The 24,744-nt window shown below is 40.4% G+C and overlaps 1 protein-coding gene across 1 annotated transcript; it reads right to left on the bottom strand.

The window, feature by feature from the left end:
* Positions 1–1,842: 1,842 nt before the first annotated feature.
* On the bottom strand, positions 1,843–23,383 carry nxph2a (neurexophilin 2a). The gene is made up of 3 exons (XM_049594953.1): positions 22,888–23,383; positions 22,610–22,759; positions 1,843–4,960 (listed from the first exon to the last, which is right to left on the bottom strand). Exons 2-3 carry the CDS (start codon positions 22,652–22,654, stop codon positions 4,214–4,216), a joined length of 792 nt encoding a protein of 263 aa, XP_049450910.1. The 5' UTR covers positions 22,655–22,759; positions 22,888–23,383; the 3' UTR covers positions 1,843–4,213.
* Between the last annotated feature and the right edge of the window lie 1,361 nt (positions 23,384–24,744).

The raw sequence follows: 24,744 nt of genomic DNA, 5'->3' as shown, positions 1-24,744 counted from the left end.
CAAGCCGCTCTTTCCTGCTGGAACAGAGACGTCTTCATCAGCAGCTTGCTGATCCTCGTCCGCCCCTCTCAGCACAGATCCTAGAAAAAGACCTGATACCATCTATGCTTTAGGACGCCTCTCCAACCTTTTATCTTCCTCTTTCGCTTTCCTCCACTAACTGTTACGCTTGAAAGAGAAGATGCCTGCAGTGGCGTCGTCACAATTGAAAATGTGTTCTGTCATTTGGATCGTAGGAAATGAGATTGTTAAAGAGGCAGTGGACAATGACACTGGGCCAGAACTTTAGATGCTTCAATTTAAATATAGGCTTGGTGAAACTGGTCAATTATTATATGAAAATACCCTTGTTTCACTTTGTTATTGGAGTCTAAATAACAAAGTAAGGCTGCAGTAGAGTGTTCTGACATGCGCAACAGACCCCACCACAAAGATGTGACGGACTAAAGAAACACTGTCATTAATCTGTGGTGCTCAGTGCTTCCCAGGAGGTATTTTGTGATACTCGCGAAGATGCTTCCTTTAGAATTTCAGTGCTTTCCTTTGTCTCACCCACTTAAATGTGTTGTTTCCTTTGTTACCCAAAATCTATTTTGATGAGCACAGTTAAGAGTCAGGAAATTGTCAAATCCAGCTGTGTAGTTCATGTGCATGTGATCTGTCGCTGGAGCATTTATGAACTGTGGGCTTTTGCAGAAAGAGTTCATTAACATCTTGAAATGCAACATGTTTTGTTGCTGTGTTACTCTGTGGCCTGTCAGCAGGAGGAGGAGAATATAAGCATTTTTGCCTTTCCAATTAATTTCCTTTTACAGTTGTGGACTGTCAATCCAGAGAGTTGCAAAACAGCAGCAAAACCTGATGTTCACCTCTGACGATTAGGTCAGTTGTCACCCTGCTGCACTGCCTCTTGACTTAGTGTTATTGGTGTGAATACCAGGGGCAGAGTGGGAGTGGGGGCGTGGGGGTAGGGGTTGGCTTCTGGGGCTGGCCCCTAATGTTTTTTCAAAAGCCACAAATCTCTGCTATTCCCTGTAGAAACGCACTGTAATTGAGTAAATGTTAATCTATCGGCCTAATATTTAATTCAGAGTATTGAAGACCACATTTACTTTGCATTGTTCAGGATCCTTGTTATTGCATTAACAGCAACCCAGATGATTTTGGCATTGATTTATTAGTAAAATAAGTATTCATTCTGTAAATTCTACTCCAGCATAGTATAACAAACATAGGTTAATGCCAAATTCCTACCTTGTGTAACCTTAATATGAGTCTCTCTGAATATTTGTTGTTATAGTTTCAGAATGATGTCAGAGAACAGTTAGATATAGCATAAATGTGAGCTCCACAGGACTATTTTTTTCCTTGTCAACTATCATATTTTCCCTAGATGATCTAACAATTTTTAGGCATTCTTTTATTTGCAATGGCTTAGCAAAAAGTGCATATAGCTGCTGTCAGTGAGAAAAAATATCCCTGGGGGAGCATGCCACTGCCCCCAAGGTTTGGGCTGGCTCCACCCCTGTTGAACACAACTGAAAAAATTCCTCAAGAGATAACTGCCAGTTTTCCTTTTAGTGAATGATTAAAAATAGGAATCAATTTGTTAATTATTGATGTTAATTGTCAGATCACTGTTTAACATTGGCAAATAGCTAATCAATTTTAAAGTCGTTTATTATTTGAGTGTCTCACTCACTGGACACCATGAGATGTATGTTAACATTCTTCTTAGTTTTCCAAGGATTTGGATGTGTGCAGCAGGAAAGGCTGGTGTGACTTGATGCCTAAGGAGTGGGTGCCTCACCCTGATCAGATAAGAGTAATGGAAGCGATGAAAAGACCCCTGTCCCTGATGGCCACAGCAAAATGGATGTGCTCCCTGAGGTGTACCTCTGGTATCATCCACGCCTGTGGACACAGATTTATTGCCCATTAAAAAGCTACACTGAAATGTACCTCTTAAAATGGTGTGTTTATCCTGCTGAGAAGTCCTTGTAGGAATGAAACGAGACAACTGTGAGCACCGACAGACAGGAGCTGACTCAGTGTGACAGTATGCTGTGAGCCAAGTTCAAATCAGATTTAATGCCATAAAAACCTAAATTGATCTTTTACAATTCCAGTTTAACAAAATGAACCCCTTATGAAATAAAATATTCCAAAATCAACATTTGTACTTACAATATACACACAGCAGTGCTCTTTTTTTCCTAATTTACAGGGAAAACTGTTCAAACAAGATTAAGCAAGCAGGAAATCAAAAAGAAATGTACAATCTGCAAGGATTACAAAAATGAAAATCAAAGCAATCTATAACTATAAGCAATAAATATGACATCTATCTACATGATATCGCTTAACCAACACCAAAAATGAACAGTATACTTATTGATATATTTCTCTGGAAAAATTAGAAGAAATTGACATTGTTTACTCTGAAGCCATAAGTAAACACGTTTAGTTTTAGAGTTACACGTTAATACACAGCATTTGCACAAAGGAGTAGAACTAAAACATCAACATAGATCAACTTGGATTTAGTAATTTCCCTATCGTACACCTCTCCTCATGTGTATCATGACAGGATCATTTACAGCTGATGGGGAAAGACATGAGACAGCAAATAAAGGAACATTGACAGAAATAATTGCCATGTGATTAGTCGATGGCACATGCCCTAGTCTAAAAACCCTGGATATACGCAATCAACGCAATTTATGACATTTCATGTGCTGATGTTTTTTTTTAACCGAACCTTTTAAAACTGTTTAAGTGATTGCTGAGTCAAAGCACATTTTACCATTTACTACAAGACTGGATGTTATCCACTTTTACACAAAAGTCAGTCAACTTAAGCCCGCTGTACAAGTGGGGAATGTGTGACATTTTCAAATCTAGGTCCCACTTCTCATTAAAATTCCAGACGGATTTTGTACTTTTGCCTTTTTTTTTCATTTCTCCCTTTTTTATTTTTTTTGGCTTTTGGTGTCTCCACTCTCGGTCTTAGGTAAATGAAATTTCCCTGGCTAATTAAAGCCTATTAAAGACAGGTAATGTCAGGGCTGGTGGCAGGACCATGACAAAGTGCTGATAATTGTCTGCCAGACTCACTAAATCCACCTGTCCTGCAATTATCGCTTCCCCCCCTCCTCTCCTGACACATTAATCCACTGCGGGGCCGCTTGGCAGGCTGATGCCTCAAAGTGCATCCTGCAAACACAGATGTTGGATTTCAGACTAGTTTAGCATACACATGCCTTATGATGACTGCAGCGGAAAACCAACACATTTTAAGGAGCACACAAGGCAGCAGCCAGGTATTTTATGGATGGGTACCTACATACGTATGTGTAATGATTTATGATTACGCTTGCTTTTAGGATTAGATCTTGGATCAATTCATTTTGTCATGGACACATAATCAATCAATTCACTACTCCAGTCCCTATAAGAGAAAGATGCAAGATAAATTATAGATTGTAAGGCCATATTAATTATTCAGAGCTACTTGAGACCATTGATCAAGCTAATCTGAAATAATACACTGTCTTGTCTGTGTTCTGTTAACAGGTACAAATGGATATTAGCTATACTTCAAAGGCAATGAACAGATCATTTTGACTAATCAGTCAAAAGGTAACAATGTTTCAAATATGAAATATCTAATTTTATGCCCTGTCGAATAACAATTCAGATTAGAGTATTGTAATTATTAACACGATTCAAAGGTGCATCATATTTCATTGTGGAACTGACTGTTTAAATGAGGTGAGGAAATTGACAATGTTGGCATCAGTGCAGCACTGGCACAGGAGATAGCTATGCACTTCCAACTGGGAGGCTCCTTGCCTATGGTCTAGCCTTGAAGAAAACATCTGGACAACATGCTAATTATACCAGTGGTTAACGGAGAACATGTGCTGTTGTGATGGGGAGGAGTCACCCAGGGTTGGAAGCTAGCTCTGAATCCCAAGTCAACCCCTAAAACCAAGTCCCTGGACACCTAACTATCTCAAGTGTTAGATCTGTATATACAAAAGTTTTTTGAACAATACGACAATTCCCACCAGAGTGTGTCCCATTTTGAGTTGCACTTCCTGCAACATGTTTCAGGTATTTAGGTATTTCGGGACAAGGACCTTAGAGGTTGACATTTACATTATTTGAAGATCAGACAAAAGGTTGATGCATACTAACAACAGCTAGATCATCCTGTGGAGGAGTAGGGTGTGTCACTATGGTAGTTGTAGTCAGGGCATACCTTCTGCACCAGTTTATAGTCTACACTGTAAAAGGCTATATAGATGCATATGACTTTGAAGGGTTTTGAGCACAGCCAGGACACGTGGCTCTGCGTCTGCTCCTGATAGCACACCTTGGAAGGGTCAAAGCTGCAAAGGGCAGTCTTCTTGTTGCGGTCCGTCTTCTCGTACTCAATGCGACAGTTGAATGATTTGGTGTCTTTGGTTTCCAGCGTGGACTGCTGGGCGATCTCAAACTCCACCACCTTGGAGGGCGGCACCAGGCTGACAGACACGTTCCCCAGGCCTGTGGAGTTGTGGCGAAAGTAAACACTAAAAGTGCCATTCCCGTGGTCCACGATCTTCCCCGTGATCAGCAGGTTGAGTTTCACAGTCTTGATGTTGGAGTGGAAGTCCCCCCACCCGAACATCTTTTTAAACTTGCCAGTCTTGACGATGGGTCTGCGTTTAGTTCTGGCCTGTGCACCCTGAACATCTGTCTGGTTAGATAACCAGTCCCAGAAGTCCTCCATGTTCTGTAAATATGTAATTTCCCTCATGTTGCTCTTGAACCCGGGGGAGCCCCTGGCAAACAAACGAAGGGGGTTGAGGATCCGTGGACTGGCTCCCGTGGGAGAAATCTTATGTTCGTTATCACTGTCGCCCCACTCGATGAGCTCCGTGGCTCCTCCGTGCACTTTCCTGCATGTGACCTTCAGAGAAAACAGAGCAAAGGTAGACAGGAAAACATTAACTGACAGAGATTCTTTCTGAAGACAATAATTCATTTAATGTTTCTAAAGATAATACAAAAAGCACTGTGTGGTTCACAGGGATAGTGATACCTTTCACAGACCAGACATATAACAGACAATCCAAGTAAATTCAACATTGATTGACAACTTATCTCTGGTGATTGCACTGTGAAAATGCAACAGCAGCAGTTAAGCACAAACGATAAAGAAAACTGAGCGCTGAAGATGGAGAGGAAGAAAAAATCCCACAATGAGCATGTAGCTGCCCACTTGTCACACAAGTTAAGATTTACTTTAGGAAACACTGAACGACAGAAAAAGTACCCTTGGGAAACATTTTGTTTGGTAAACGAAAGCTTTACAAGAAGTATTTCAAACAGACGCCGGCACTTCAATCAGACGGCAGAAGGGGTGCTCAGTCCTTGGAAAAATGACATTTTATTGAGGAAGAAAAAAAAAAAAGGCTCAGCACAGACGTTTGATTTCCTGGCACAATAAAATGTATTAAAGGAATCAAGTTGCCTCCTTGAACTTTTTATACTTTGAATGAAATTTAAAAAATAGCTTGAATCAGCTGGTGTAATTCATTTATTGACAAATTTTCTTTCATATTCAGTGTCCATCATTTAGACTCCTGCCTACCAAACACTTGATGCAGGGACAGCATTCAACTGCTTATCAAAACACTTGTGAACATAACTATTATCAATATTTATAACTGCTTATATGGACTGTTCACACAAGTAGCAGGTTTATTCCTAATCATGATAATGAGAATATTATTTATAGTCGACTGTTGTCGACTGTTGTCAGCCCCTGGAGACTTCACTGCCGCTGCTCAAGTAGCTACTAGTACTTGTGCTAGGTTGATTGTTTAAACTTCAGTTTCAGCAGGGCTGCTCAAAATATTCGCCCCGTGATCTGCACTTTTCTTCCTAATAGTTACTAGGCAGAGCCACGATTTTAATACCATCACAGTTTAGCTCCTAAATAATCATGGATGTATGCGTATGCTACATTCATGAACGTGTCTACCTAACAGGATATTGAAATAAAAATATCTCATAGTTTAGGTTTATTTAATTGAAATATTGTCAAATTTTAATAGCATCATATGAAGAGATTCCTCCATGTGCCACTAGAGGGAGCTTGCATGTACCATAGTTTGGGAATCAGTTCTAACCAACGCAATCTCAGTTCTTTACAAAGAAAAAAAATGTAAGGAGTGATGTCCTCTTTTTCAAGTTAAGGGAATGGTTCAACATTTGTTAAAATACACTTACTCACTTTCTTGCCAAGAATTAGATGAGGAGATCAACACTAACATCTCCAAAGTAAGCAAATTTTCTTTTCATTGGATGGCGAAGGCATGTCCCATCCTACTCTGCCTCTGACTGGCTCGTTGCCTACATTGGTTGGATTGGTTAGGTTGAGGGTAAGGGAAGTGAGATTGGTTGGGGTTAGGGTAAGTATGTCAGGGTAAGCCAGTCAGAGAAAGAGCAAGGCAGAGTGGTCAGGTCATGCCTTCACCATTCTTGGAAAAATAAATTAGCTTATTATTTTCACACAAAGATTGGAAACAAGAGGAAGAGCTAGCTTGGCTCCGTCCAAAGGTAACAAAAAATCTCTAATATACCTTTAGAACTCACCAGTTTACACGTTACCTGTGGACAGAGCCAGTCAGATCTCCCCTCGCTTCCAGTCTTTATGCTAAGCTAAGTTAAGCTAAGCTAACCAGCTGCTTTATATTCACTGTAACATGTGATCTTGTCACCTAACTCTCAGCAAGAAAACAACTAAGATTATTTCCCAAAATGTCAAACTATTCTTTTATACTCAATGTAACATTTAATTTTTACAATCATCACAGCACATTCAAAATATTTTCAACTTGCAACATTAAAATGACATTCTAACTGACATCAACATCACTTATTGTACTTGTCAGATTTGTAACATCTGACAATAATTAAATAAACAACTTAAACAATTTTCTATTCAAGCCACTGGACTGACTAATTTAAGCAAAGGGTCTGTTGTCTTAAACGTCAGTGGGCAATCACTTGTCTATACAATGTTAAGGATGCTTTTGTGTGTGTGATGGCTGAGGATACTGGCAGGCCTGTGCAGTACAGTGTGGGCATTCCTTCACAGCAGCCAGGATCAAAAGAGAAAGGGGGTTTCTTTAGTTCCAATAGCAAAGCACAGTAAAATGGCATTAATATCACAGTGACACTATTCTAGCAGCACCAAGAGATGGTGAAAATCAAGAAATACACAACCCAGTGTAAGGGAATAATTCTGGATGCAGGGATGAACCCCAGCTGGGCTCATATTTGCATAAAGCTTCTAATATTTTAGGACGACTTGTCAGATTACATGACAATGCAAATCCCTTGGACTTAACATGTGAGCTGGTCTCGCACCAGCGTGGCTATACTTAGATACTCCAAGGTTATAAACTTTAGCTTGTAATGGTTCCCAACAATAAAACAGGCTTCTCCAGTAGTATGGTAAAGTATGTGCTAAGTGCTAATCCAGACGCAGCAATGAACTGTGATCCCTCCTTGTGCCTTAAAGCCTTTTAGCTTCAGGAGCGATTCCTGGTCCACTTCAGATAAAGCTTTAATAATTCACGGCAATAAGCTTAGCTAGTTTTATTAGTAATTAGTAGTGCCGGCTTTCCCCGGGCCCGGTTGTAGGGATCACTGAGAGAAGCAGATGTTGAAAGCACTGAGCAGCGGCTGTTTGAATTCTCACTGAGCTGCTGCGCACTACTTCCAGACTAATTATAATTTTGCTGTAAGCCTAACTGAGGCACATGTGTACAAAGCTAACAAACTAGGTCTGTCTGCTACAATTTGTTTTGCCACACTCACATTCCTATAAAGCTTTGCATTCGACATGTAAAAGGGCTGCATGCATCTTATGTTGTGCAACTGTGTGCCTTATAATTAGAGCTTTTCTTTACTAGGCTGCTTATGTCCCAGACTGCGGTAACACCTTAATGTAGCAAGCAGGATGTAATGGCTATCTGGATATGTAATGTGAAATCAATGTGTCTCCCACGGACAGTGAGCCTGACCCATCTATTAGCCCTCACAATGCTTAATTAAGACAGTTGCTCCTTGTAAACATGGATGAATGAGGCAACACTGTAATAATGTCCCTCTGTGTTGCTCATCACATCCACAGTCATTTAATCAACCAATTCCAGTGGCGGTATTCCCTCACTGACACTGCCACTTAGTAATACCTCGTGTGAGCTCAGCTGTTAATTTGATTTGACTCTTACAACATCACAATAACAGGCGATGCTGAACATAAAATCTGTGGGACTGCGGGCTCCCAACAGGAACATTTCTTCACTGCTGTGAAAAAGAAGGACGCAGCACTCGTCTTCCCGCCAGCCCGAGCTGTTGTATCCGTTACACATTGTGTGACATGCTGCGCAGCTTAAGAGGTGAAACCAAATTTTGTCTTTCAGTGTAAATCTCAGGTGAGCTTTGTATAGGATGATTATAATGGAAATGAGAGAGGAGTTTAAGTATGATGAGCAACTGGGGAAATTGCTGTGACAACAAGGGGATCAGCAGAGGGATATCTAATACTTATATGCCCCAAGAGAGATGAAGCACTGGGAACTTGAAAGCTTGCACTGACACATAGGCTTTGGTTGCTTTTTCTGTCTCTTGCTGTCTCCCCTGCACACACGCAGCAGCAGCACCGACACACACACTAACACTAACACACCTCGTTCATTTAGGCAGAAGTAGTGTCTCTTAAAAACACACTAAAGGAATCTGAGTTTTTGTACAACAAGACGCTGTGAGAAAAAAGAAAAAAAAGAGGCAAGGTCTGATGAAGGAGAATCTACAAAAGCTTAATTAAGATTTCTTAATCGGTGCTGCTGTGCTAGAGGCGTTTCGGGGCGACTTGAAACAAGACATTATTATGATAATAACTGCAGACTTATGGAGCTGAAAACACCAGACCTCATTTCAACAGCACCAGGCAGTGACTTGTGGCAAACATTGCGGATATCTGTCTGTGTGGTTTAGCTTCTTCCTCTTCCTGTACATCCTAAACAAAAACACCGAGAGGTGCATGAACCTTACACCCCCAAGCAGAGATATTACATCTATATACCACGGCAGTCAAAGGTATATGTGGCTTATAAAAGAGCAGTCATACGGCAGTAAACACAAAGGTGGGTGAACTATAAATGCTGCCAGTATAAACAACAATAGTGGAGTCTGACTAACACAAGTTTTATTTTTTCATACTGGAGCTGCTTATGGGTGGTGTTTAATATTCATTATGTACACCTATTAATCATCATCATCATCATTTTACATCACCACTGACAGGTAGAGTGCTGCTATAATTTACACTCAGTAATCTCAGGAGCAAAGATAAAATATTGCTTTGAGACTTTTTTTGCAAAAAGTAATGTACGTATGTATGATGTAAGACATCACATTTCTTTGACTAATATGAGAATTTTTGAGGCCGGTGTACAACCTACATATTTTACATACTTAAACTCAGATTGGCTGGGAGTTAAGATAGTGGACTAATGAGCAAACAAAATCCTCAGAGTTCAAGTTATCATAGTTATTTTTAGGGGGTAGCAGATTTTAAAGGCAGGCTGACCCATCTAAGATATTCAATTTAATTTTAAATAGTAGATTTATTTGCACAAAACGTTTTGAAAAATACTTTAATAATACGTGAAATGTATAAAAGAAATGTTGGCTAATATTCAGTATACACAGTAGATAGATATATTAGATCAGTTTATCGTAACAGTGCATGTCTGATAAGTAACAAGAGACTGCAGTATGGCAATGGCAAAAATATGTTTGAGGTCATTAAAAATCATGTCAACCTAACATTGTTTGCCCTCCAAAGAGTACAGGGAAGTTTATTTTTCAGCTGTCAACACATATCTTTAAGTCTTAAATAACCAAATTTAAAAATCCATATCAGAGATGATTGTTTTTGTTATGCAGCTATGTTGAGAAATTAATATTGGCCACTATATTGTAATCAGATTTTTTTACACTCAATATCAGCCTAAAAATGGAATGGAAATATGATTGAATTGATCTTATTGAATATTGAAAGTAAGAGGGTAAATGATAAGTGGGGTTTTTTGTAACGTAGTTTGCCATGTTGGAGTGTAAAAGGAATTTTGTGTAGTTCATTTGAATGGTGCTGAACCTAACGTTCTTTAAAAATTAAACATTTACCATACCATTATAAAGTATGCCAATATAAAAGTTGGGAAAAAATAGTTTTGCGAAGTTCATCGTCCACACAGTCCTTAAAGTACACACACTTAGTCTAGTTGTCACTGACAGGCTGTTGCTTCCTTTATCAGAGGAGAAAAATGCACATTATTTATACTTGAAGCAGAGTTGGGTAAATTTGCTATACATCTCCAGCCTTTTATCTTACTTTACAAGCAATTATTGCACTGGATCTTCTTGCCACCGTCTGTGTCAAAAGTGCTTTCACAGCTGCATAAAATTTTCTGTCTGTGCACCTTAGTTGTGGGACTAACTGCAAAATATTGTGACTGTGCTTCCAATATTTTATAAGTCTCAAAGTCACAAATTGCCTTGAAGAAAACCTGTTAATGTAGTATAAAATCTGATTTTAGTGGAGTAATTGACAGATATTAATGGTATGAGCTGTGTGTTTCTCCTGAAACTGACTTTATTTTTTAACTTCCTACATTTTTCACTGCTATATTTGTATCTCAAGGATCTTCCTGACTAAATAAAACATCCACAATGTCACTAGTTCAACAATCACTTGTAAAGGCTCCGTCGATACACCCCGTGTAACGTATATTTGATGTAATGTTGTGTGAATCAACACTATCCAGAGGTATTAGGGGAACTTAAATACTGACAGTGGTCTGAGCAGCAGCGAGCCACACACTGAGTCAGGATGAATCAGCCTCGACATTCATCTGTAATGAGCATTATGGAGCTGGCTGCCTGCTTGTCCCGTGGGTAGACATATCTTTTAGAGGCCTGACATAAAGGTAATTGCCACAGTGACCAGAACTAGCCTCTAGAAAGTTATTAAGAAGCCAGTGACATCTGGCTTCTGGATCATCTGAAGAGATGCCATTAAAATGCATTTTCAGTGAGCAGCCGGCGACATTGTGCTCGGCTGTGATGGGTTCTGGGCCGCAGGCAAGGCTACAGTGTTGTTTTGATGCCGGCGATGGAATCTCTCTCTCAACCTGGCATAGCTGACAATGTGGCCCCCCACTTATGATCTGAGATCTGCTTTCCTTTCTTTTTTGTTTTGTGTAAAAGCCTCTGCGTCCTCCTCATTACCAAGTTGCTCGTATCAGTCAGCTAAAATAATCTGTTTTTGAGTTTCCCATAGTTGATTTTTCTCCAGCACATAAGGTTGGGATATGCGTCTGGGGAAAATTGGTTTCAGGCATCTTCCTCACAATAAACAAAATGGGCAATTAACCTGCTCATCAGTGCAAGCAGAGCTGTTCCAATGATGCACTCCACTGTTCTTCATGGATTTATCTGTGCAAATTGACCTCACTTTGGTGGTGCAATTCATTTCTCTGCTAATTTTCTGTGTCTGAAGCTTCATTAACTTGATGCGCTTCTACGTAGTAAAAATCTGGACGTCCCGCGGAAATTACACCGGCTTCACCACTGCCTAGCGTAATACTTTCCCAGCACTATTGCTGCACAACACCTGCCATATTAGAGCTGCTCAGCCACTACTGCTAACGTTAGACCCCGGACTGACTGCAGCCTTTTGCTTTCAAGCGTCCAACATGACAAGCGGCTCCACTCACATTAAAACCATTCTCAACCTGCAATCCCCTGCCCCACGTCCTTCCCCAGCCATCTTCCTCCTGATGTTACAGGGCATATCATTTGTAATGATTCACACCCAGAGCCGGTTCCAGGAGAGAAGGCCCTGGAGGCGCTTAGGCAGCCCAGAGCCCAGAATCTACACGCTGCTGAAGAATAGATTGGTGCTCTGATCGCTGGAACAGCCTCACGCTCCAGAGCCATCACTTTTAATCAGAGGCCGTCCAGGGAAACACATGGCAGGTGCTTCAGCACTGTGGTGGATCGCAACAGCAAATCCACACCGGGGGCACCTTACCAATCACACACAGCTATGGTTAGTGTGTGTGTGTGTGTGTGTGTGTGTGTGTGTGTGTGTGTGTGTGTGTGTGTGTGTGCATGTAGCATATCTACTCCCCTCCAGTATAATCCTTTAGGCCATTACCACCTGACCTCTGTGAGAATGAGACAGAGCACATATCTTAACACTCCTGCTTAAGATGTCATAGATCCAGTATTGAATTTGTGGCTGAATTCATCATCTACATACTTGAGATGATTTGTAGTTATTATTAGGTGCAGCCCGTATCTAATGCATAATTACAATTTAAGCCTTGTGAGAGTGAGATGTATTTATTTTGTTACTCTATGTTTAGATACACTGTATACAATACAGTCTATTTACATGGCTGCACAACGATCACACCGGCCGTTAAAGACCTTAAAAATCACCCTGTTGACACCTCTGTATCTTTACAACACAGCAGCTTCTCACTGTCTTAACATTTTGTACAAGTGTTGACGGTGGGAGGAGAGGGAACGGCAAGCTCAAAGGAAAGTGATGCTGACGTTTTCATTGCTATACTCCCAGCAGCTGCATCACCATCTCCATATCTCCACAGCACATCACTTCTACCTCTTACTGTTGACAGGTGTGCTAGAAAAACCCGAAGAGTGCGCATCATGTCATTGTCATGAAACATAATATGTAACGAGTGTGCTAGCGCTATCGAGAGGTGAGGAGGCGTTTATTATCAGAGTGAGTGACGTTAAAAACACAAGCCATTAACATCAAACTGTGTGAAACACGCTGAATTTGGTTTCGTGCTTCACATTAAGCATTCCCCACATTAAGTGTGCGATGCAAAGTGTTACCAAAATGATCAAATGGCAAAACAAAAGTACTTTGCACACCGTAACTGTGACTGCTCAGATTGCGAATAGTTCCGTTACGGCTGCTTTTCTTTATGCTGGTCGCTGTTAAGAGCTACATTTTCTGCAGGACCACAGATGTGCAGGAGTGCTGCCAGTGATCAAAAACAAACATGGATACCAACGAACATGAGGGCTACATCAGTCGCTCCAACACCATTCAGCCACACAGAAGAACACAAACAAAGATTTTAATGCTCCATGGGGTGTGCAACGATCAAATGCAGTTTAATGCAAGCCTAAAAATTAAGCAGCCAAATGGAAATATTAGAAATAGCTGGTAGGCTACAATTTTCCACTCTTTGCTTTATTGCCAGTGTTTGAAAATGTATTGTTTGCTTTCAACAATATTGCCAGATGATGAGTTTAATGTTTCAGTACTGTCTCAGAGAGCATTCATCTTGCAGAAGTGTCCTTGAGCCAGACACATTATCTCTACTAGCTCCACAGCTGTCGATCTGTCGCTGCATCTGACCTCTGACCTCTCTTGTGGAGAAGTGAGAAGACATTCAAAGCCTTGACAGAGAGCAAGAGCTCTTACCGCTGCCCACTGCCTCCTCCAAGAAATTATAAATATGCAGACCACTTGAGCTCTAATGGAGATTCTCTATCCAAGCAAGTCCTTCCTTATTGTGACACAAATACAGCAAAACAAATTGAGCTCATGAAGTTATAATGCATGTGTTCCTTATGTATGAACAATGTTTAGGAGCCTGTTTTTACCACATGTTGTAGCAAAATATTATCTGACTGCTCATGATGTCACTCGGAGCTGCTCATATCCTATGATTAGCATAAATTACAGCACGTAGCATAACCCTCCTGTGCCTAGCATAAATCCTACAATGTGAGTTATTAGTCATGTTTATAGTGTCACAATCTTCTCTTTTCCTCTCCTCCCAGCAGCTGACACTGACTGAAGCCATGCCTCACCTCACCTCTTTTCAACATTGGCGGACTTCTATTTGTTTTGGTGTTTGCACGAGTCGTCGTAGTGGAGCATTTGGTATCATTAGAGAGCATTTCCCTACAGGAAGCATTACACTGAACTGCACAAATCACACACAATTACCTCTCCTGCGGTGTGGAAGCTGCCAAGACAGAATTGTAGAAACGTGCTTCAGTTGTTCCTAATAAAGGGGACAAATTACAGGAAATGATACCACATTTAGCTCAGACCTCACTTATATAGTGTGTTTGGGTAGTATTTACATCAGCATCGTGGTTGGTCCTTTTATACGTGTAATACAGCACCTAGTGATCCAAAGGCACCTTCAGGGCCTAATGTCATCTGCATCATCTATTTTCTGTTGGGTAACATAAATGTCGGTCATTTTGTCAAATCTACATGCAACAAAAATCTGTTTCCCATCAGTGCCGTAATGCAGAGCAAGTTGGAGTGTCAAAAATGCTATCTTGCAAGAAAGCCAGGACGTGGTTTGTGTAAACCACGCACAACTTACTGGGAACTCCACTTGAAACAAACCAGTGTCAAAAAGCACAACCAGGGCCAGCCCGAGACTTTTGAGGGCCACAAGCAGGATTTGCTTTGGGGTCCCCTTTATTTTAACATGTTGCCCTGAACCACCTCATGCGTTGTAATATTAGTTGCTCACATAATGTATAAATAATCATCTAAAAACTGAAGAGAGACATATTAGTAGTGACGTCTATGTTAAATGCAGTTTTTGTCTTTAACTCCCAAATATTTAACTTAAATTCATGGGCTGCAGTGCTGACAAACTGTCAAAGAGATATTTATGTTGACTTTCGTTCTTGGATTGCTCATTAATTTTGTTTAACCTTTCATATCATATCTAATGCAACCACATGCTGTGTTTTTTTTTTTGTTTGTTTTTTAGTTATAGAATCCCAGGAGTGCTTGTTTTGTAGGGGACAGTAAATTACTCACATAACCTCAAAAAGTTCAGTTGTTATTATCTCTAGTTCATTTATAAAAAAATTTTCTAGGGGGCTCCCAGAGACCAGAGGGCCCTACACAGCTGCTTATATCACTTAATGGGTAGGACCGGCTCTGCACACAACACTCCTGTTCTTGTCATATAGTGCTTCAATATTAAAGTCAGATTGCCCATACTTGCTGTCATGCAACAGGAAGTGAAAGCTGATTGGAGTAGATTTTCAGAGTGTAATTTCTCCAGGCTTTTGGATGAGTTTTGTCATATTTGTGGTCAGAATTTAAAAAATGCAACTTTTTTTCTTTGTCCAGATAAAACAATTTTTGAAGGCTGATACCCAAATCAAAATTTTTCATTAGGTGCTTTGGTGAACTATAGCACCATTTACATTAAATTCTAAATTCAACCTCTCTTGCTCCCAAAGTATTTTCCCCATATCAAGGAAAATATAAATGAAGGAACAATCATGACGACAGTGACAGCCTTTGACGAGTCAGATGTTGGTGTTGGTTCTACTGCAGTCAATGGGCAATGGGTTGGGCACTGCAAATCACACTTTACCTCCTCATATCTTGGTTGTTTTAACTTTGACTGAAATATCCTTCCACCACATTAAAAAACACACATTTGATGTTGACTTCCATTTAAAAAAAAAAAAAAAAAAAAAATCTAAATATGCACATTTGTTTTCTTTATTACTGGTCTCCTAACAGATCATGGCTTTGTCCAGCAGAGGCTGAGATGCAGCTGCAAATGCATATATTTAGTTAAAAATGTGTGTTCAACCCATTAACTCCAATAGAACTGACACCAAAGTCTGGCTCCACAAACACTTTCACTGTTGTCGTGACCGTTCCTTCTTTTATATTTTCCTTGCCCCATATTGGGATGGAAAGGGGCCTCTAAAACAGTATCAAATTTATGGGAGGCTGAAACTGTCGAGTGAGACTCAGACTCATGTCACTACTGGACAGTGGTGACATTATTTTGAGATTTACAGCCAGCGAGGGAGGTGGTGGATTAAGAAAAAGTAGCAAATATGACAGTGCAAAAAAAAATTCACGACAAGTAATCATTCAGGTTTAAGTCAAGTATTACCAGCAAAATAAACTTCTAAAACATCTAAAGTAGAAGTACACACTGTGTAGCACACTGGACCCTGTTGGTGTCGTATTACTGTTAATTGTATTATTGCAATAATAATACTGATGCATTAATATATAGGCAGAATTATATTGTTGTACCTGGTCAAGAGAGCTACGTCATTTCACGTAAGTTTAATTTGTAGATGTGCATATCAAATACCTTGTATCCAAGGCTTTGATTTGCAAAAGAACTTGAAGCTGACGGATAAACACAGTGGGGTAAAAAGAATGAGACTTACCCATAAAACACGCTTTAAAATTGTACTTAAGCACAGTACATCTGTTTGAAATCAATTCAATTGCTGCAAAGAGCAGTGGATGCAATGCACTATTTATTTATCATTTACTAAGTAACTAAAAGAAAATTAAAAGATGAAGGAAGAAGCTTTATCTTTTTGTAAATATTTACTGTGGATCCAATGCTCCTCTTGCATGAAAATCAATAAAAATTACCCAGCTACTCACAATTTACTGTAATGTGCTTCCTTTGTGAATTAACTGCAGGAGATCATTGTTCACCTACATCGGCGGCAAGGCCCAGCGGGTGAGAGTGGGACACTACTGCGAACATCTTGGTTCTTCTTGTGAGTAATTTAAATGAAGTGATGATGTCAGGTGTTCAGAAAGTGTTGGCAAAGATCCCACTAGGAGAGAAGAAGGGGGAGTGGGGAGGGGCTTTGGGACGAGAGCCTCCAGGTAATCTGGATACTTGTGTTATCTCAGCACCTGCCACATGTGACAGCAGCAAAGCCCTGAATACTTCACTTTTAGGCAGGCGTTACCTTTCAACGCATCATCAGTTTCATAATCCCCTTACATGGTCAAAGCGCCAACTCCTGTGCTGGCTCCTGACACCTGCAGCACACCTCCGTGTGTCTGATAGCAGGGATTCAGGAGGATAATACCACAAAGCGCGTCCGACTCAGTGTAATTATCATTCTCTTGACCACTTTTTAACACCTTCTACTTTGTACAACAATGGTAAACATGCTTGTAAAACTCCTCAGCTAATACTTGAGGAGGCATGGCATGCTATTTTGTCTTGAATACTTCCAGTTTTCGTCTTTCCACTTTCATCTCAGGAAGACGTAATCTAAATGTTTCTCTCATTGAGCTTTTGTGTGTGTAGGTGTGTGTGTGTGTGTGTGTGTGTGTGACAAGTTCAATTTTGTGTTTTCCTCTCTTCAAATCCGTGCTGCAAATGATACGGGTTGTTTTATTCACAAATGTTTTCGCTTGATTTGCTCAAACGCACGTCCACTAAATTTGACAGAGCAAATGTTTCTGTTCTCAAAGCAGATTGCGCCTCGGCTGATTTCACAGAAGCAGCTCCCTTTGAAGAAGAAACAAGAGTAGGGAAGACGCTGTTTCCTTTCTCTCTGAGTAGCTCTGAAGACAGGTACTTCACAAGAAATATACAAAGACAGAGGGGAGCTGACAGTGCTTTGTTAGGGCTGGAAATGACAAGCTGGAAAGAAAGGCCTCAAAGCCCAGAGGCAGAGGAGGAAATGCAAAAGTGAGAATAATCAGAGAGGAGATTTATTGTACTTATTCTAAAGCTGTCACACCTTGCCTTTTACAAGAAAGCAACATGGTTTTAATTAAAGAGGTCAATCATTTTCCCGAGCTCTGACATGTAGTTTGATTGCCTTCTCCAAAGAACCAAACAGGGTGATAATTAAGAACTTAACATGTCAGAGTGTTTGAGGAGTGGCAGAAATTTCACTTTTGTGCGTACTACAGTTGCGGTTTTATGTGACGGTGCAGCTGATTGTGAGTCATGGTATTTCAAACATAAATGGAGAACTTGCAGCTGCGATGCAACAACTCAACTACTGTCATTTTTGATTTAATGAAAGAAAAAGTGACACCCTGATTCCTCATATGAAGCTCCAACATCCACACAGTCAAAGCACATGATGTAAGTGATCTCCACCTTTTGTTTTGTTGCAGCAGCAAAAAAACGCAGACAGTAAAAAGAGCTGCTAAACAGCGAGTGCTGGATGTTTCTGACCCTGCAGAGCGGTAATGACAACGCTATAAGGTAGCAGATCTAACACTGCCTCGGGCTGCACATCGCCCATAAAAATTCATAGCTGTGGACCAAGATCAGGAAACTCAAAATCATATTAAACATAATGTTTCCCGCACCAGAGCTGCCACAGTGGGTGTGATTTGCTCTATAGAGCTGCTCAGAACTTCCTCCTAACAATTCACATCATGAGGGAAGCTGGGAGGAAAGTAATCGCGCTGCTCATAATTGTTTGACTTAAGTCTTTAATGGTCCATCCAGCAGCCAGATTATGGTTATTGTCAATGCAAAGGGCAATAGCGTCACACCTATCAATCATTTGGAACTTCTTTCTTTTCATTTCAGGACCTTTATCATGGATTTATTGCCAGCACACACACAATTATGATTGATGATTGGAAAAGGGATGGGTTGCAGGGCTCAATACAGTCAATGCAACCTGTAGTGTCTGCAAGATATATTTGAGGGATTTAAAGCGCAGAAATGGCAACCTTTTCTTCAGAGGTCTGAGACAACATACAGGCCGAGGACTGCAAATGCCACAGACAGTATTGTTTATGAGGGATTATCTAGTCAAGCCTTCTGGCTAGAAAGATTGTGACCCCAATATGAGCACAGATACACATCAGCACCATGTAAGCCCTAAAATGATTCCTGGAAGGCAGCACATGCATACAAGACCCCTTCACTCTGTCAATCCATGTTTAATCACTTCCACAGACATTTCTACTGCCCTGCCTGCCATTTTCTCTCATATTTTTCTCGCTCCACACCCAATTTCTCTGGTGGGTTTTTGAAGACTTAAGTTCCACTCTTTTTCCCCCTCTCTTTCTTACAAGGCAAATCCTGGGAGAGGTTGATGTGAAGACCAGGCAGAGCAGGGATGTGAAGAATATAAACACAATTTTTTTTATTGTCCAGAGGGAAAGGGGGGGGCGCAGGGGGTTGGGCGGTGGGGTCTGTAAAAGAGACGAGGACCTTATCACAGCCCAGCAGCTCTGTAATTCGCCGCCATGATAAAGTGGCAGCACGGAAAACCTTACAAGGCTGGCACAATCCAAAGACGGATTAGGTTTTTCTGACATAAGCTTCCTGAAAAACTAATCAATCAGCCCATGCAGTATTATCAGAAGCGTGAGATTAAAGAGCTGCTCCTAATCCCCCCACTGTACATTTTATTACTCTTCCCAGTGTTAGTTGCCTTTAAATATACAATAAATAAATAATAAAACCAAACCTAATTGAGCATGGGGAAGGGGAAAAGGGTTAAAGAGCCCTTAGAGAGGGAATTTATGTAGAATTTGTGTTTTGTTATGAAGACAGGGATAAAACTGTTGTCCTTGCCAGAGCCCTTTCTGACTTTGAATAGAGCCTCACTGTCTCGCTCCAGCACTGCAGAGAAAAACTACAAGCGGGGGAAAAAAAAAATCCTCTGGCAGAATTTTCCAATATTAGCGGCTAAAACTGAACCAAATCTACTTCACATTCTGACTTTCTTGTTCTAATGATTTTCCACTTTCATTGATGGATAAACAGATAAATGATCAAGTGACTGCATGTTAATAAATTAATAAATAAGTGTTGAAATTAAAGCCAAATCCTTTGGGAAATGACTTGTAATCCCTTAAATCAGTACACATCAAAGTTGCAGAGGATGAACTCCAAAGCATGTAGCGGATCCAGAGGACAAGACACGTTCAGCTTACGAGTAAACGGCTAAGCTTTGTCTCTTTAATGCGTCACACCCTTCTATTAAGACGCTCGCTTCTGCCCTGTTCAGTCTGACCCCGGGCGGCTTGTAAGGTAATAGAGGATGTAGATATACATTTAACACCACGGCTGATCCTGTTGGCATGGGCCACATAGATGCTTTGTTATGACATAGCATTACCACAGAGCTCCTACCCTGGTAATAAAATACAAAGGCGTAATAGACTTTGTCAACGTCTTCTTGCACTTAATCCTGAGCAGTGCTGAAAAACCCACTTTCCCTGCACACAATCTGTAGGGCAGGACAGGCAGAGGGAGATGGCAGAGAGCAGGACTCTCAAGTATGTTTATCTACATTGTTCTGCTGTCATTGCACACAGGATAACTGCAGCAGATGTCATGGGGAAGAATGGATTCTCCCAGGATGGCTTTGACCCTCTTATTTGTCCCTGGGGTATGGCACAGATGCTGGGGCCGGGGTTATATTTTCACCATTTGATTCATGTTCTGGGTGTTTTCTATGTGAGAGTGCATGAAGGCAAAAAGAAAAGAAGAAAAGCATTTGTGTTTTTGGTTTCTTGTTTTGGATGATGCGGCCACAAGAATGTGAGACTAAAGGCTACAGACACTGAACCTCTACTTAAAACAATGAAAAATGTGTCCTTCATTATAACATGGTACCCCAGTGGTTCAGTTGTCTGAGGTGCATCCTGTGACGCCATGGGTTGAAATCTAGCATTGCAACTTTGCCACATATCACCCCAATCACATCCTTAAAGTCTTCATAGTAAACTGTCTTTTGAAGCTGACATACTAAAATAAAAAAAAAGTTTTTTGCAGCTCAAGAAGTTTGGTACATATTTCATGCTTTCAGCCTAGTATTTAAACATTTTCCACCCTTTGGAAGGTGGGGGAATATTGATAAGGGCCAGTATGTCCCCAGTCAGACAGTGGTGGGTCTGCTGGGAGGGAAGCCACTGAGGCATATGAAGAGAGCCTCTCCAGGGAGCCAGCCTGGCTCTCTCTCCCTCTGGAGGCAGAGCTCCCAATAGGCACAGGGCTGATTACAACAGCAGCCAGAGCAGACAGCACTTTGCCACTGCATCTGCACAGTTCAAGGCTATCTTTAAAGAAGCCCTCTTTTGAGGACGGCACAGATGTGAAGAACTTCTTCAATCACATGGCATTTTCTGTTCAGGTCTGATCACGGCAAGAGTCCCTAAAGCAAGGATGATCATGATAAAACCCACTCTTTATTCAACTGCCTATAGAGGACATCAGCAGCTGCTGGGAAGAAGGGGAAAGACCTTTATATTTCCATAAAGCTTATGATCTTCCTTTGGAGAGCTTATTCCTGCAATAGTAACAGAATTAGACTACAGAAGGATTCTGTCAAGAAGCTTAAGGCGATCATTTGCGAGTAAATACTAATAATTTTCCATATATTCACAGGGACTTGTGATTTCATCACATTGTATAAGTCATAAAGAAGGAAGAGCACAGGCTTTGAAACCCACGGGCTCTGCAATTTGCACCTATTGTTCTCAGTTGTCATTTTATTTCTTTAACTCCATTTTAGCACAGCAAAGATACTTCACGGGTGTCGGGGGTTCAACACAGAGGTCAAAGCTTGCTCAAGCCTTGAAGCAAATAAATGACACAAATATTTGTGTGATATATCTGAATAAATGAAAAGGCAGTTGGGTTTTGTTGGTTTTGTTGAGCCATAAGTGACACAGGCAGGATGCCAGAGCCAATATATAATAAATAAAAACTCACCACAATGAAAAAACTAATCTCTGCAAGCAGGCACATCAGTAAATGCTTCTTTATATTCAGTAAATAGTGAAATTTTTTTTAAAACTACATTAACTTTATCTCTAAATTAAGAACACAGCAGATTTGTTAATTATAATATAATGAGCACTGTGCTCACATTCACTCAGAATGTAATGTGCATGTTCTATATTATTATACAAATAGACATGCACATGCATTAACATTTCTCTATATCCATATGTTTCTTAGGAAAAGTCACAGTGCAGTGTTATGAATAATATGTTAATTCAGATGCTATTAGGAAAATTAACTGCATATAATATTGTGCATTACTGAGAAAGTAACTGTCTGTTCTGCAAAATTAAATCCAATCAATTTGGCAATGCATGTTTCTAATGTGTATATATTTTATTCTTCATAGGCTGCAGAAATTATGAATCACCATATTTGTATAGGTGATGAAATGTCCTGCATCTTGATAAATGTTTAAAAAATCTTGTACATTAAAATAAGGTGTTTGGGTATTTTATTGAATTAGTTAAAATAACATAAAACAAGCTTATCCTCTGTTAGACTGACTGAGGAGTTCATGTCGGCCAACGTACTTACTGCTGCTGACTGTGTCAACTAAAATTTCACGCCAGGAATTTATTGAATTGTCATTTGGCATGATGTGGTGACTGAGTAATCTTACAATGCATGAGCTATACGATGCAGATCTACAATGACTGACGACTCAACAAAATGATGTGAGTATAAATAATAAAAAAATATAAACATATAAACCTTTAAGTGAGACAAGCAAATGTCATGTAAGAGGCCAACAGCATAATACTAAAATAGAAATAATAATTTAACAACAACAACAAAAAAAATAGCACATTTAGTGTCTCTAACTTTCTCTTTCAAGACTTCTAGGTCGCAGACATATTTCTACATTCTCACTCAATCATTTCACATCTCACCTGGTGCAGGAGGAAAAGAAACAGGACTGTTTGCAGAGCTCTCATCTTTGATGACTTCTCGACTTATTCAAAATGAGCGGCGCTTAAATCCTCTCTGGAAGATTTGGAGAGGGACAGACGCACATGCCGTTGAAGCATTGCTGTGATCACCTGCGAGAAAAGTGGCAAACATTCACGATGTGAAATCACTCAAACCCCCTTTTGGTATATCTGGAAGGACCTCAAAGATTGTGCATTTGAACCTTATCTTCATAAAAAAAATAGAAACTTTCTCTTACCGTTTTTTCAAATGTAATACCTCACTTAGTTGTGTAAGGCGGTTGCAATCATCCTTGTTCAATCCACTCTCTGGAAAGACTCCTAAAATCCTCTCAAACGTCTCCGTCTCTCAGGGTGAATTTTCCTTGAGCAGCTGGGACACTTCTCTACAAACAAGGTGAAACGGCTACATTCAGTGGCTCAGCTGAAAACAAACACTCCTCTAAGTTGCGACTCAAACCAAACCGAAATAAACTGAAGACTATATTTCCCCCTACTTCCCGTGCAGTGGTATTAATACAATGACGATGTACGCGGCAAAGTACAGCCAGGTGAGCCCGGGTCCCAGTGACAGGACCGCAGTCAGTCAGACAACAGTCCGCTCGCTGTGCGCTCTCTTCAGCTCTACTCGATTTCAGTGCGCAAAATCCTCCGCTGCGCGTCTGGAGACTCCAAGGTCGGCGCGCATCCGTGCAGAGAGTCAGACCAAAGATCTAGCTTTGAAGTCTCACTCACTCCGTGTGGGAGACAAGTAAGAGGTTTGATGTCACTGTTATCAGGTTTTGTTCAGCAACACGTCCACGTTTTAACCCTTTAAACGTTCAGTCGTGTAATCCCGCTTGCACAACTGCTAGTTTTATGTTAGTGATGAGTGGACAGTCACTTTAGAGTAAACGCAGCAGTAGCCGCACCTTTTGAGATGAGGGCTCTGTAGGATGCATACACAACTTTCACACTGTTTTATTGTGTTTAATGTAAACAACAATGAGCACACTCATATCTACAGGGCTGTTTGAATGATGCCAGTAAAAAAAAACACAATGTTGAGTGATCTTTATTCATTTGAGAACTGGCTGACGCAGCAGTCCTGACCACACGGTGCAGACAGCAAAAGGTCAAACGCTGTGCTGATGGCTATACAAAGGCAGCAACACTTTCTACTTTGGGCAAGACTGGAATTTAGGGATCCATGTGACTTTGGCACCACCATGTGGTTACAGCCAAACAACTCACCTTACAGAGAATGTGCAGTTGCAGCCAGTTTACAGGGTGCAAATAGTTAATTAGTTATACCTAAATTCAAAAACTCTGCTGGGTGTTTGAACTAATCACCCTACATTTTCTTTACATTTAAGCTTTAATGGCTGTGCAACAAAAGTCCAGTGATTGAAGACTTGTGTTCGAAGCGATGAGGCAATACAGGCAAAATATAAAGGTTATACAATGAAACACAAGAGGAGCAGTTCTGAACAAAATGTTGCTGATTGCAGCACTGAGGCAGTATCAATTCAGTGAAGAGGTATCTTGTTATCTAATTCTTTTTTTTTACTGAATGTCACAATAGCCTTTGATTCAATGCAGTGCCTGACACCCTTTCTGTGGAAATAGTCGCTGGGTGCAATTAAAACATCACCAACAGATTTCAAATTGTTTATTTGAAGTGCCAATTAATTTATTTGAATGTTTGGGATCAGCTCCTGCAGAACATAATCATAAAATTCTTTAGTTTCCATCCTTTTTTTTTTTTTTACACTTGGGGTACGTTTACTGACATAACAACAGAGTTTGAGATGAAGGATTCATTGTAACAAAGCAAAGGCAGTAAGGCTTCATTTTACAGCTGGATACTGTGTGCTAAATGTGATCTCAAGTGCTACTTGGTAGTATTAAATGACCCTCTCAGGGACAGTGTGTATTTTCTTTGGCCATTAATTTCAGGTAGAATTACAAGCATATCAATTTTAGTAAAAATGAGTCTAAAATGTGTTGATCTGAGCAAACTGGAATACCAACAGAATCTACTTAGAGACTTGCCCACATTTAAGCCACATGTTTGAGTAAAACCAGGAGAAAGACAGAGAGGGAGTGCACACAGC

Source organism: Epinephelus fuscoguttatus, linkage group LG13, assembly GCF_011397635.1.
Source record: "Epinephelus fuscoguttatus linkage group LG13, E.fuscoguttatus.final_Chr_v1".
Classification (NCBI taxonomy): Eukaryota; Metazoa; Chordata; class Actinopteri; order Perciformes; family Serranidae; genus Epinephelus; species Epinephelus fuscoguttatus.
Note: the sequence above shows the minus strand (reverse complement) of the source record. Positions and strands in the feature narration are given on the sequence as shown.